Source organism: Babylonia areolata, chromosome 34, assembly GCF_041734735.1.
Source record: "Babylonia areolata isolate BAREFJ2019XMU chromosome 34, ASM4173473v1, whole genome shotgun sequence".
Classification (NCBI taxonomy): Eukaryota; Metazoa; Mollusca; class Gastropoda; order Neogastropoda; family Buccinidae; genus Babylonia; species Babylonia areolata.
In genome coordinates, this window is record NC_134909.1 from 18618838 (window position 1) to 18633588 (window position 14751).

Consider the following 14751-nt stretch of genomic DNA (forward strand, 5'->3'; position numbering starts at 1 on the left):
TCCCAGTCTCGCCCTTTCTCCCAAGTTTGACTGGAGAATGCAAATGCGAAAATTTTATTCAGATTAGGCCAAGGCCCCTAACTGAAGGGGGCAAACATAAGCTACATCAATCACACAAGTAAATACTGAGATAAAACATCAAGTTATAGTTAATAATAATTATTTTCAGGAAACTTTCACATTTCTTTTGTAGTCTAAGTTGCAACCAAACGTAATCATTGAAGAGCTTTGTAAATGTAGAATGTCAGGTTATTTAGTACAGTTTCGTTTCAAGAGGACATAAGCATGTTAAATCTGAAGCTACATGGATTACAAAAATATTTAGGCTGAATATATTTCATCCTCAAGTCATGAAGAACAGGACAGCCAAGTATGAAATAAATTTCATCTTCCTCACTGTCATGGCGTAACCGACATAACATTTTATCAACTTTTCTATCTTCAGATCTAGAGCAGTGATTTGCAATGTCTGAGACACCAAATCTTAGTTTTGTCAATGCACATTTAACAAAAAAAATTGAGGATTTGACTGGAGAATCAGACTGAGAGCTGATTCACTGGATGAGACAATGAGCAGGTCCTGTGTGCAGCACGCACGCACGCACACACTTGGCGCACCGAAAGAAAACCTGCGGCGACATAAAGCGTTGTCCTCTGCACTGTACAGTGACGGTGTGATGTACTGTGTGTCCAGCACCAGACAGGAGGACAGTGGGGGCAGTGTGTCGGACAGGGACCTGGCCATGGGGTGGGCGCTGGCCACCTTCTTCCGGCAGGTGGGCGTCAGCAAGACGCAGTCCTCCTCGGGGGCCCTCCTGGAGCGCATGCAGAGCTTCATCATGAAGGACAAGCGAGGCTTCAAGATCCCCGGCTCGCGCTCTGCCAAGGCCAAGGTCGGTCGGTGTGGCAGAGATGCCAACTGTAGCAATTTTGCCGCATTTTGTTAACGCTCGATCGCAGTTTGTTCCGATGTAATGCCAGCGTAAGCTGTAGAAATTTTGCCGCATTTTGTTAACGTTTGATTGCAGTTTGTTCCGATGTTATGCCAACGTAGGCTGTAGCAATTTTGCCGTAGTTTGTTAACACTCGATCGCAGTTAGTTCCGATGTTATGCCAACGTAAGCTGTAGCAATTTTGCCGCATTTTGTTAACGCTCGATCGCAGTTTGTTCCGATGTAATGCCAGCATAAGCTGTAGCAATTTTGCCGCATTTTGTTAACGCTCGATTGCAGTTTGTTCCGATGTAATGCCAGCATAAGCTGTAGCAATTTTGCCGCATTTTTTTTACGCTCGATCGCAGTTTGTTCAGCGTAAGCTGTAGCGATTTTGCCATATTTTGTTAACGCTCATATCGCAGTTTGTTCCGATGTTATGCCAACGTAAGCTGTAGCAATTTTGCCGCATTTTGTTAACGCTCGATCGCAGTTTGTTCCGATGTTATGCCAACGTAAGCTGTAGCAATTTTGCCGCATTTTGTTAACGCTCGATCGCAGTTTGTTCCGATGTAATGCCAGCGTAAGCTGTAGCAATTTTGCCGCATTTTGTTAACTTTCGATCGCAGTTTGTTCCGATGTAATGCCAGCATAAGCTGTAGCAATTTTGCCGCATTTTTTTTACGCTCGATCGCAGTTTGTTCAGCGTAAGCTGTAGCGATTTTGCCATATTTTGTTAACGCTCATAGAGCGTTTGTTCCGATGTTATGCCAACGTAAGCTGTAGCAATTTTGCCACATTTTGTTAACGCTCGATCGCAGTTTGTTCCGATGTTATGCCAACGTAAGCTGTAGCAATTTTGCCGCATTTTGTTAACGCTCGATCGCAGTTTGTTCCGATGTAATGCCAAAGTAAGCTGTAGCAATTTTGCTGTATTTTGTTAACTTTCGATCGCAGTTTGTTCCAATGTGATGGCAACGTAAGCTGTAGCAATTTTGCCGCATTTTGTTAACGCTCGATCGCAGTTTGTTCCGATGTTATGCCAGCCTCAGAATTGTCCTGAGTTTGACTACTTTGCATAGTCAGATGTTTTCCTGTTAGTAACATTACCCAAACGCTGTAGACTTAACGATCATGAGGCCAGGGCAGTCACTACTAACCTTAGTTTCACGTGATGATGCTCAGTGAATCACATGCATGTTTACTTTGAAACAGCATCGAGTGGACCAATCAGCTGAATCATTTGACTGAACAAGGGAGAGTGCGGCTGAATCAAGTTGTGTCTTTATCAAACAGCCTTTGTGCCAGTTTGCTGATGTTGCTCGGAGGCTGAGTGGTGGGCAATTCTGGTGTGGGGGATGGGGTGGTGAGGGGTGGGGGGTGTGGGGGGGTTCGTGTTCATTTCTTTGCTTTCTCTTTCTGTTTGGAGGAAGGTGGCAGAATGGTCAAGACGCTCCATCTTCTAATACAGAGAGTCGATGAGGGTCTGGGTTCGAATCCTGATCTCCCCCTTTTTCCCACATTTGACTGGAAAATCAAATTGAGAGTCTGATCATTCAAATGAGACGATAAACAGAGGTCCCATGTGCAACACGCACTTGTTGCACTGAAAAAGAACCAATGGCAACGAGAGTGTTGTCTGGCAAAATTATGTAGCGGAAATCCACTCTGAAAGGTGCACAGATATATGTGTGCATGCACTCTGGGCCTGACTGACTGTACATAAATATCTCTCTCTCTCTCTCCCTATCTTCTTGCTGAATATGAATGTGCACCGATTACCCAGACAGGCATATTTGATGTTGTTTAACTTAGACGAAAGGGGAAAAAAGTGCTGGGTGTCTTTAGCAAAAAATACTTTATTTAGACTTGGGTTTGGATATGTCTGGTTGCAACAAGGCGTTGGTCATGAGCAAACATTTTTGTCATTAGTTAAGCAAAGAATGAAAGATATATTTATGCAGGAGTGGGACGAGTCAGTAATGTCTAAAGATTTGTATCATAACTACAGACTGTTTAAAACTGGTTTTCAGTGTGAGCAGTATTTTGACTTTGTGGATAAAAAGTGTTTTAGGGACTGTTTGGTAAAATTACGGATCGGTTTGCTCCCAATAAATGGATCATTTTTTAGAAGAACATTCAAATGTAATTCAAATTACGCATGTAAATGTTGTAATGTGATCGAAGATGAAAACCATTTTATAAACAATTGTGTCCTTTACAATAACCTGCGGCAAAAACATTTGAACTCTGAAGGTCCATCGTATGTTCACTTGCTGAAGAATGGTTCTGTTTACAGTATTTGTAAACTCTGCATTTATATATTTAATGCCCTGAAGATACGACAGGAATTCTGTGACAACAATGATGAAAGTTAGAATTAATTTACTATGCACAAGAAGCACTTTTGTTCTACAGGTTTAAGTTAGTATGTATTTTACATTTTGTTGTGGCAGAGTGATCACCATATTGTGTACTTTTGACCTGTTTCTAGGGGCCGGAGGCCTGGAGATTAAAGTTTTGTTCTTCTTGTTCTTGTTCTCCCTATCTTCCCTCCCACCTCCCTCCCCCACATGCTTCAATAGCAGTGAGAGGATGATTAAAACTTGAAAACTTGGGTTACAGGCGGTGAAAGGTCACCAGTTCAACCTGCAGCATTTCTATGTGCCCACGCTGTGCGCCAAGTGTGAAGGCCTCATCTGGGGTGTGGGCTATCAGGGCTTCCTCTGTCAGAGTGAGTACACCCCCCACAGGTACCCCACAGCTACACCAGTTGACTGGTGTTTGTGGGTGTGTCTCTGTGTGTGTGTGTCTGTATCCTACGGTACATGTTAAATATCCTCTGGTTATCTGGGGCGTTGGCTATCAGGGCTTCCTCTGTCAGAGTGAGTACACCCCCCACAGGTACCCCACAGCTACACCAGTTGATGGGTGTTTGTGGGTGTGTCTCTGTGTGTGTGTGTCTGTATCCTACGGTACATGTTAAATATCCTCTGGTATATCTGGGGTGTGGGCTATCAGGGCTTCCTCTGTCAGAGTGAGTACACCCCCCACAGGTACCCCACAGCTACACCAGTTGACTGGTGTTTGTGGGTGTGTCTCTGTGTGTGTGTGTCTGTATCCTACGGTACATGTTAAATATCCTCTGGTATATCTGGGGCGTTGGCTATCAGGGCTTCCTCTGTAAGAGTGAGTACACCTCCACAGGTACACCAGTTGACAGGTGTTTGTGGGTACATCTGTGTGTGTGTGTCTGTATCCTACGGTACATGTTAAACATCCTCTGGTATATCTGGGGCGTTGGCTATCAGGGATTCCTCTGTCAGAGTGAGTACACCTCCACAGGTACATCAGTTGACAGGTGTTTGTGGGTGCATGTGTGTGTGTGTCTCTACCCTCCAGTACATGTGTGGATATTAGTATTTTGCTTGGATGTCTGTGCTGGGTTATGTTTGCAAGTTGTCATTTTAGTGTTTAAATGCATGTTTTTACTTGTCAGTGTAAAATGTCATGTTTTACATGTGTGGTGTGATGATCACAGTAAAGGAAGATATGGTGTGGTGGAGGCTGTCGTGATTCCAACAAAGGGTGTTGTGGTATGGTGTGGTGATGATTACAGTTGAGAGCAGAGGTGTGGTGTTGTGAGAGGATTACAATGAAGGGAGGTGTGGTGTGGTATGATGGTTACAATAAACGGCGGTGTCACAGAATGGTTAAGACGCTCATCTGCTAATACAGAGAGTCTGGGTTGGAAGCCCTCTCCTGTCCTTTCTCTGAACTTTGACTGGAAAATCTGACGGGCGCCATAGCCGAATGGTTACAATGATTACAATAAGTGTGGCGTGATGACTACAATAAGTATGGTGTGGTGTAATGATTACAATAAGTGCGGTGTGGTGTGATGATTACAATAGGTGTGGTGTGATGACTACAATAAGTATGGTGTGGTGTAATGATTACAATAAGTGCGGTGTGGTGTGATGATTACAATAAGTGTGGTGTGATGACTACAATAAGTATGGTGTGGTGTGATGATTACAATAAGTGTGGTGTGATGACTACAATAAGTATGGTGTGGTGTGATGATTACAATAAGTGGTGTGTGGTATGATGACTACAATAAGTATGGTGTGGTGTAATGATTACAATAAGTGCGGTGTGGTGTGATGATTACAATAAGTGTGGTGTGATGACTACAATAAGTATGGTGTGGTGTGATGATTACAATAAGTGTGGTGTGATGACTACAATAAGTGTGGTGTGGTGTGATGATTACAATAAGTGTTGTGTGTGGTATGATGATTACAATAAGTGTGGTGTGGTGTGATGACTACAATAAGTGTGGTGTGATGACTACAATAAGTGTGGTATGATGATTACAATAAGTGTTGTGTGGTGTGATGATTACAATAAGTGGTGTGTGGTGTGATGACTACAATAAGTGTGGTGTGGTGTGATGATTACAATAAGTGTGGTGTGATGATTACAATAAGTGTGGTGTGATGACTACAATAAGTATGGTGTGGTGTGATGATTACAATAAGTGGTGTGTGGTGTGATGACTACAATAAGTGTTGTGTGTGGTATGATGATTACAATAAGTGGTGTGTGGTGTGATGATTACAATAAGTGCGGTGTGGTGTGGTGATTACAATAAGTGGTGTGTGGTGTGATGATTACAATAAGTGTGGTGTGATGATTACAATAAGTGTGGTGTGGTGTGATGATTACAATAAGTGCGGTGTGGTGTGATGATTACAATAAGTGCGGTGTGGTGTGGTGATTACAATAAGTGTGGTGTGATGATTACAATAAGTGTGGTGTGATGATTACAATAAGTGTGGTATGATGACTACAATAAGTGTGGTGTGATGACTACAATAAGTGTGGTGTGATGACTACAAGAAGTGCGGTGTGTGGTGTGGTGCAGGCTGTGACATGGGGGTGCACAAGCAGTGTGTGGAGGACGTGGGGGAGACGTGCAGTGGCAAGAAGCGCGGCAAGCGAGCCTCCGCGTTCATCCCCGTCCTCAGCGCCTCACGCAAGACCAGCAACCCCAACCCTCAGGCCGGTGAGTTCCCCCACCTCTCCCCCTACCCCCCCCCCCCCCCCCACACTCCTACACCCCCACCCTGGCACCCCGTCCAGCCCCCTCTGTCATGTCCGACTGTGACATCAGAACAGCAGTGGAGTCAACTGCTGTCCCGACTATGTGGGCTAGAATTTGATACTGTTGATGGTAACGGAGAACGTCTTGCCCAAGTTACATCCCCCACTTGCTTGGCTTGTTTTAGGACAGTCAGTGTTGTGATGGTATCCAAATGATAACTTGCCCCCCAAGGTTGCAGTGCTAAGAGCCAGTGCAATTTAGCCTCCAGATCTTGCCTCCTGATTTGAGAGTCATTGTCCTTTACGAAAGACCAAGCCGTAAATGAATTTCCATTGCGGTGGAGAGACCATTGATCACACAGCTCTGACTTTGCTGTTGGCCCGACTGTGATGTCAGTCTCTGATGGAGGCCTTATCAGCATGGGCTCCTGCCTGGCTCCATTTAATAATAATAATAATAATGGATACTTATATAGCACACTGTCCAGAAATCTGCTCTAGGTGCTTTACAAAAACGCTTTTGTTAACATAAAACATTATATCTATGTTACATACTACACACCAAAATGTGACTACACACACACACACGCACACACACACATACACACGCACATACACACACACACTGCATACATACATTTTAACATACATGTGTATCTAACAGCTACCCTAACACATACGCACACATAGGCAGGCACAAACTTGCATAAACACACATTTATCAGGCATGAGATTCTTCAGACCATAGTCTGAAATCTGTGTAAGAATTGGAGGTGGCACACCCCTGAAAACGGAGTATGGCTGCCTACATGGTGGGGTAAAAACGGTCATACACGTAAAAGCCCACTCGTGTGCATACGAGTGAACGTGGGAGTTTCAGCCCACAAACACAGAAGAAGAAGAAGAAGAGGAGGTGGCACACTTCAAAGTTTGCATGTAATCATGGAGGTAATGTAGTGATTCCAGACTGAACCAGAGATCCCCAGTCTTCTCTCTGTACATACACCTGGCATCAGGAGGACCTGGGCTGCACTGCAGTTGTGCTAGATATGTTGTAACACTTAAGAATTTTTTCTCTTTTTCTCTTAGTCTACTCTTATTACATAAACTTAACAAATTCTTTAGCACTAAGATTACTTGTGCAACCCAGTCCGGGGTAAAAAAAAAAAAAAAAAAAAAGGGAAAAAAAGTCTGTTTAGAGTTGTTCTTGTTTAAGAATGTGTTTTCACAATGTTCAGACATGTACATGCACAGCAGTGAACTAGAGTAGATTGATGATGGTGATAACAGTCTGTATGAAGATGCTACACTCCTTTGAATTGTAATATCAAGAATATCATTATCATCCCACCCACCCCACCCCCACCCCCCCACACACCAACACACACACACACACAGAGAAAAATACTGCAAACCTACATTTTACACACCATCAGTTTGCATCATTCTGGTAACATTGAAGAGAGAAAATCATCTGTTAAAATAAAAACATGAACATTTGTCTTTATGTGTCTACCTGCATGTAGTTTATGGTGTGGAGACTGCACAGTCATTAAGTCGTAACATATTAGAATGCCAGTAGCCTTTGCTGTATATGTGTGAGATTATCGGTATTTTTTGGTATTATTATATTTTTTGCATGTAAACCTTTCCCAGAAAATTCTCCCCTGAAAAACGTTGAACGCTTTTGCCGCTTAATTTTTGTTTTTTTTAATTTCATTTGGTGTTTTATTTTATTTGGTGCCGTTCCTAGTTATGAACAAAGGAAGCAGTATTTCTGCATGGTTTGGTTTGGTCTGTGGATTAGTTTCTTATTTTAGTTTGTTTTTTAGTTGTTGTTTTTTGTTAGTTGGGGTGTGGTTTTTTTGGGGTTTTTTGCAATATATTTTCTATCTTTTAAAAACAAAATTATGATGTATCAAAAATGGGTGGTTTACAATGATTGCAAAGTGAGCATTTCATATATGAATAATCCCAAATGGATCCCCCAAAACGAAGCTGTTGACGAGAAAAAAAATTATAATAAAAAACAGCCAACATACAAACAGCCTGAAGGGACCATGTTATATACACAGTAACATCCAATGCAAAAGATGAAACCATGAAAAAAAACATGTTGAGACAAGTATAGATAGAGTTACATATGTAATGCCGAACATTGCATAAGATGAAACCATGGAAAGCATGTGTTTATGCAGTCCCTTTCTGTCTCCTTTCTTCATTTCTTTGTGTGTGTGTGTGCGTGTGCGTGTGTGTGGTGTGTGTGTGTGTGTTTAGATAGTCCCTTTGTGTATAAAGTACAATCTTTGGGTTTATTTGACTTCATTTGAGGCAAGAAGGAAGGAAGAGAAACAAAGTTGGATACAATAGTTTACCGAGCACTTAAGTTTCTGTTGTCATCCTCCCACCACCACCCCTTCTTCCCCTCCACTCCCCCTGCCTCCTCCACCCCCCTACGCCCCTCACTGCATATCTCACACGTCCTCTCTCCCAGTTATTCTGTTGTCTGTTTTCATCTGAACCCAGCGTCTTTGTGTTGTGCTCAGTCCTGTTAACTCACTCAGTACGGGCAGTCCTCTCTTCTCCTCCACACAGACCCCTCGGATGTCCAGTGGGTGTCTCAATGACCCAACCTTTAGTTTCCGTTGTCAGAATTGTGGTATTCTTTGTCAACATTCACCTCTTCAGTATAAGAGCCTTCCGCTTGCAATATTTTGATGGTGGTAATTGGGGTGAAACGCTGTTAATGTCGTCTCTGTCGCCGTTCGTATGGAGAGAGTTAAAGAGACACAGCGCTGTAACGTGTTGTAAAACAGAAAAGGAATCTCCACACTTGACTGTACATCAAACACATCACAGGAAGCAAACATCATGGATAGAAAGTACATGTTGGTGCATGCACGTGTGTGCAGGTTTTGTGCACGCGCACTCATGGACACGCATTAGCGCGTGCACACTCGCGCCTTGCGTCCACAAACATGTCTGCTTCTGTCTGCGCACATGCACGCTCAGTCATAAAAATTTTTCCTTCTCTTGAATACAGATTTTTTTGGGTGTTACACCCCTCCTCTGTCTGTGTCTCACACATACCAAAATTCATATGACGTATGCATGTATGCAGACAAGTGTTGCACACACCCGACATTCATTGCTGTCCCGGCAGACAGACGTACAGGGATTGAAAACAAAAGGAAGGGGGAAAACAATAGGCACATGAAGGAACAATCAGCAGCAGTATGTCATGAAAATTTACCTCCTTTTTTTCTTTCTTTTTTTTTTTCCACATAGAACTGGTTCCATTCGTTTGTCTGTGTCATCTACCAGCTCCCCCCCCTGCCCTCCCCCCCCTCCCAACACACACCACACCACACCACACACACCACATTCCCCCACTCCCTCTCTCGATCTGTCAGGATGACATGTTCTGTCTGTCTTCCCTTTCCCCTCCCACTCCTGTACACATACAGCTCTCTCTCTCTCTCTCTCTCTCTCTGCCTGTCTTTAAAAAAAAAAAAATATTCACTCTCCCTCCATCCTACTCTCTTTCTCTCTCTCTCTCTCTCCCTTTTTTTAAATTTTTTTAAAAAATTTTTTTTTTTTTTTTTATATCTCTCCTTCTCCCCCTCTGTCTCTCTCTCTCTCTCTCATCTTTTTTCCACTCCCTCTCTGCCTTGTTCCCTTTGTCTGTACCCCTCTCCTCTTCCTCCTCCACATGTTTCCTCCCCCCCGCCACCCCCCTCCCCCCCCCCACCCACACACTCAGACACGTCACCCCCTTCCCTCTCCCCAGGTCTTCCTCCACAATGCACACACCACACCCCTCTTTCTTGTCCTGTAATCTCTTTCTGCCTTGCCCTTGCCTGTCTCATGCACCGTACTGCCTTCGTGTTGGCTTCAACTTCGAAAGTTTCAGAACTGAGGGAATAACGACGTCAACTGAATCACTTCACCAAGTTGTTTTTGAAAAAGTTGTTGTCACGGTGAAGGTTGAAATCTGATGTGAGTGTGACAGTGTGTAAATGTGACAAGTGGAAATGTGGTACATGTAATTGTGACAAGTGTAATGATGACACAAGTGAAACACTGGATTCTCCAACAGGAGGTTACCTTTTGGATAGTGAGTTTTTTGTTTTGTTTTGTTTTTGGGTTTTTTAAACTGATTTGTTTAGTTGTTACATGTGTTCGATGTGTCAGTATAACACACTCTAAATGCATTCATACCTGCATCCAGAAGTGTATTTGACTAAAAAGCATTAACGTTTTGTCAGTGTGTGAATGCTAGAACTGTGCATCGTGAACATAATTCTGTTTGAGGGGGCGGGTTGTAACCTTCATGAACCAGAAGAGATAAGATAAGATAAGAATAACTTTATTATCTCCAACTGGAGAAATTTGGTCAGGTGCATTATCACAACATAGACAAGTAAACAACATGGGGACCATAACTGTAAAAGCCAACAACAGCCCCTACAAATATTACGAAGATACAAATGTAAAAAATATCACATACATCGTTTCATACATACATCCACACACTGCAGGTAATAACTAGTATTCTTAATGTAAAAACAGAAAGAATTAAGAAACATTATTTGAATATAATTATAAACATAGCCTACTATACTGCACATTGATTATAATAGACCGATAAGATAAGGATAAGATTCTGCGAAGCTCTCCCATTCAGCCAGTTAAAAGATAGCCGCTTGTGCCTCCCTCGGTGTCTACCTGACTGGTTTCAGCTGTATGACAGTAACTTGTGTGTCATTTGGAAGGCTCCTGTTTCAAGTGTTTCCTAGATTGCTGGTATATCGGCCTTCTTTTACATGTTGACTACAGTTGTCGTGGGATATGGATGACTCATACAGTACCATGACTCACACTCTCTCGCACACTCGCATACACACACACACACACACACACACAAACACACACATATACATATACATGTACTCACACACACACACACACACACACACACACACACACACACACACACACACACACAACTATGTATGGGATCAAAACCCTTTTACAAATCATCAAATAATTCACTAAATGTAAGCCGAATAATGGTTCATTGCATTTTTTTTTTTTACCATGATCACCCCCCTACCCCCTTACCCCCCTCTCAAAAAAAAAAAAGGAAAAAAGGTCTTTAAAAAAAAAAAAAAAAAAAAAAAATCACTGTAGATGCCTGAACTGTGAACAGACTTTGTTGGTGGAGTCACACGGAAGTCCACCATGGCTTTTGTACCTTTCCTAATAGTCTATGCCCTGTTGAAGAGTCAGGAGGAAAACCATTTTATCGATCAAGACCTCCTCAATGCGGGCAGAAAAATGCATGCATTGTTGCCCAAAGACACCACAGTTTGAATACCAGCATGGATGGTAGTATTTCTGTATTATACAGATTTCTGGATTGGCGATTCAAGAGAAAGAAAAAAACCCACAATCCTTTGTTTTGCTTGGTTTCGGTATTAAGACTGTTTTGCTCTGTTTCGGTATTGAGACACTGGTTTGCTCTTTTTCGGTATTAAGACACACACTTTGGTTAAGCTTTAACCCATGAACCTTGGCCTTTAAACTGTCTGACCAAAATGAGTGATTCATACCCGTGCTTTGTCAGTCCACACAGGAGAGGGAACATTCCCTCACAGTGTGTTCACGTCTTGACCCAGACACCAGCTCCGTCTCTGACTTCTTTCTGCAGGCATCAGTCAGGAAGGGTGTGACTGCGGGGGAAGGGGGGAATGTAGACAGTTTTTTTTTTGTTTTCTTTTAGGTGTGGTTTTTTTTGTTGCTGTTGTTGTTTCCCGTTGCTGTTTGTGCTTGAAGAATGATTATCGTTTGCCACCCTTTGGAGAAACAAAGGTACCTTCGGGTGTTTTTTTTGTTGGTTTTGTTGCTTAAGAAAAAACAGAAACGCTTTTGCTACTTGGAGACTTGTGATACCCATTTGTCACCCATTGGGGAAATAAAGCAACACCCACCAGACCCCCCACCCCCCCCCCACCCCCCCTCCCCCAACACAATCATGTCCTGTTGTGTGTACGCTTCCCCAAAAACCCCAAAACTATTGCTTCTTGCAGACTAGGTATTCCCATTTGCCACCCTGTGGAGAAGTAAAGGAAATCTCTCCCAGAAAAAAGGAAAAGAAAAAAAAGTTGCTTCTTGGAGACTTGTCATTTCTGTTTGCCACTCCCTTGGAGAAGTGAAGGTATTAAAAAAAAAAAAAAAAAAAGGCTTTTGATACTTGGATACTTGTCATTTCCATATGCCACCCCTTGGAGAAATAAAGGTACCCCCCATCCCCACCACCAAAAAAAAAAAAAAAAGCTTTTGCTTCTTGAAAATTTGCTATTCCTGTTTGCCACCCCCTGAAAAAGTAGAAGTACCTTCTTTTGGTTTTGTTCTAGTTGTTGTTGATTTTTATAAATAAAAGGGAGAAGAAAAAAAAAAAGCATTGTTGCTTGGAGACGTGTGAATAGTGAGGGCCGTGGTCCCCCCTTGCGATGCATGCTGCCTGCCTGCCTACCTGCCTGCCTGCGTGTACTAACCCCCCACCCCCCCTTTGCCGGGCGGCGTGTCGCTCGCTGTGTTGACAGGCGAGCGTTCTTATTCAGTGTCGGAGGCCCTGAGCCAGGCGCTGACCGGGGAGAGCAAGAGCCCCCCCTTCACCATCACCGAGGCACCAGGGGGCGCCGGCCTGACCCAGCCGCTGCGCAAGGACGACGACGCCGACTTTGGTGAGTGCTGTGGGTGGTGTGGTGTGGTGTGGTGTGTTTTGGTGTGGTTTTTCAGCGCTCAGTGTGGTGTTCTCAGCGTTTAGTGTGGTGTGGTGTGTTTAAGGGCACACACAACAGGACATAAAATGGATACAGACAGAGGGGTCCTTGAGTATATTAATACGTACCAAAATAATCCAAGAAACAATGAATAAACGGTTATCAGTTTGGTTGGCATTGTTTTTTGTGGGTGGATGGTGTGTTGTGTTGTGTTTGGTGGGGTTTTTTTGGTGGGTGGGTGTTGTGTTGTGTTTGGTGGGTTTTTTTTGGTGGGTGGGTGGTGTGTTGTGTTGTGTTTGGTGGGGTTTTTTTGGTGGGTGGGTGTTGTGTTGTGTTTGGTGGGGTTTTTTTGGTGGGTGGGTGGTGTGTTGTGCTGTGTTTGGTGGGGGTTTTTTTGGTGGGTGGGTGGTGTGTTGTGCTGTGTTTGGTGGGGGTTTTTTTGGTGGGTGGGTGGTGTGTTGTGCTGTGTTTGGTGGGGTTTTTTTTGGTGGGTGGGTGTTGTGTGTGGGTTTGGTGGGTGGGAATAGAATAGAATAGAATACTTTTTATTGTCATAAAACCTTAAAGTTTATAAGACACAATGAAACATAAACCTGAGCATATTAAGAAGAGAAACATTCATGAACAAATTTCGCCAGTCTTGGCTGTATTTCTGTTAGAAGGATCAATTCACTAGGCTTCGCATTTGGACGACATATATCGATTAGGAATCTGTGGGTGTGTGTGGGTGGGTTAGGTGAGGTTTGTGTATTGTGGATGGGTGTTGTGTATGGGTTTGGCGAGGTTTGGTGGGTAGGAGTGTTTGGTGTGTTGTGTTTGGTGAGTTTGGTTTAGTGAGTAACGGTTGTGTTGTGCTGTGCAGTGGTGTTTTAGGACGACACCGCTTTGTTGTGGTGTGTATTTTATTGTCTGTGTCCTGCTCCATTCGGTGGGTTTTGTTTTGCGAGTGGGTCTTGTGTTTTGGTGTGTGTGCGTGTGTTCCTTTCGGTGAGTGTGGTGTTGTGAATGGCTGTCATGTTGTGATGGTTTGTGTTTGTGTTTGGTGGGTTTTGTTTTATGGATGTGTTGTGTTGTGGTGTGTTGTTTGTGTTCTGTTTGGTGGGTGTGGTTTTGTGTTCGAAGTTTCTTAAGATTGATGTTTGTTGGTCTTTAAGGGAGCTAATTTTCTTCTGTCAGTCTTTTTTTTTTTTTCTTTATTAGTTTAACTGAATTATTTTGCACAGCTTTGTGAACTAATTACTGGGGTTGTTCTTTACAGTGCTGCGTCAGTGTTTATGGGAAATCTTTTTACGACAGCTTGAGCAGAATTGCAAGAGCATATATATTTATATGTGTATTCATATATATATTTTGTAATGTTAATGTGTTAGTGGATTATACTTCGCTGCCTCAAGGCACAAAGTCGTAACACTGCTGTTTGTTTGGGTTTTATTTGTGCACACAGTTTTGCTGCTAACATGGTGTCTATGAAAAAAAAAATTGGAGGAAAAATGCCCCGTCCCTGGTTTTTTCCCCACAAAATGGCAGCACTAACCGTCACCGTACATGGGTGTGGTTTATCCAGGCAGCTTGTTACAGCGGGACAATAACGCCCCCTCTGAATCCTCTCAGGCTTTGGTAGTCCTTGAAGCATTTGTGCTGATAGTGATTGGCTGCAATGCTTTTTTTTTTTCCCCCCGCCTTTTTTTTTTTTTTCTGGGTTGCCATCCGTAATTTAATGTCCCCATTGAACTTAATCACCTTTTTTTTCTTCTTTTTTTTTTTTTTAGTCTTATTTACTATCAAAGAGTTTGGAACAGAAGATTAAAGTCTGGTTTTGAAGTGTGGAGAACTTTGTTGCAGTAGATGGCAGGAAGAGGGGAGGGGAGGGGGGGGGGGAAGAGGGGAAACAGAGCAGACAGAAACAAACACATGGGAACTCA

General features: G+C 43.1%; 1 protein-coding gene across 7 annotated transcripts in view; it reads left to right on the plus strand.

The window, feature by feature from the left end:
• Positions 1-14751, plus strand: part of LOC143277468 (rho guanine nucleotide exchange factor 11-like) — a 266699-nt gene that overhangs the window by 183445 nt on the left and 68503 nt on the right. For all 7 annotated transcript variants that reach the window (XM_076582306.1, XM_076582307.1, XM_076582303.1 and 4 more), the window contains 4 exons: positions 695-893; positions 3558-3666; positions 5863-6003; positions 12650-12790. In XM_076582306.1, the coding sequence (XP_076438421.1) occupies positions 695-893; positions 3558-3666; positions 5863-6003; positions 12650-12790 (590 nt within the window). The remainder of the gene's footprint in view (positions 1-694; positions 894-3557; positions 3667-5862; positions 6004-12649; positions 12791-14751) is intronic.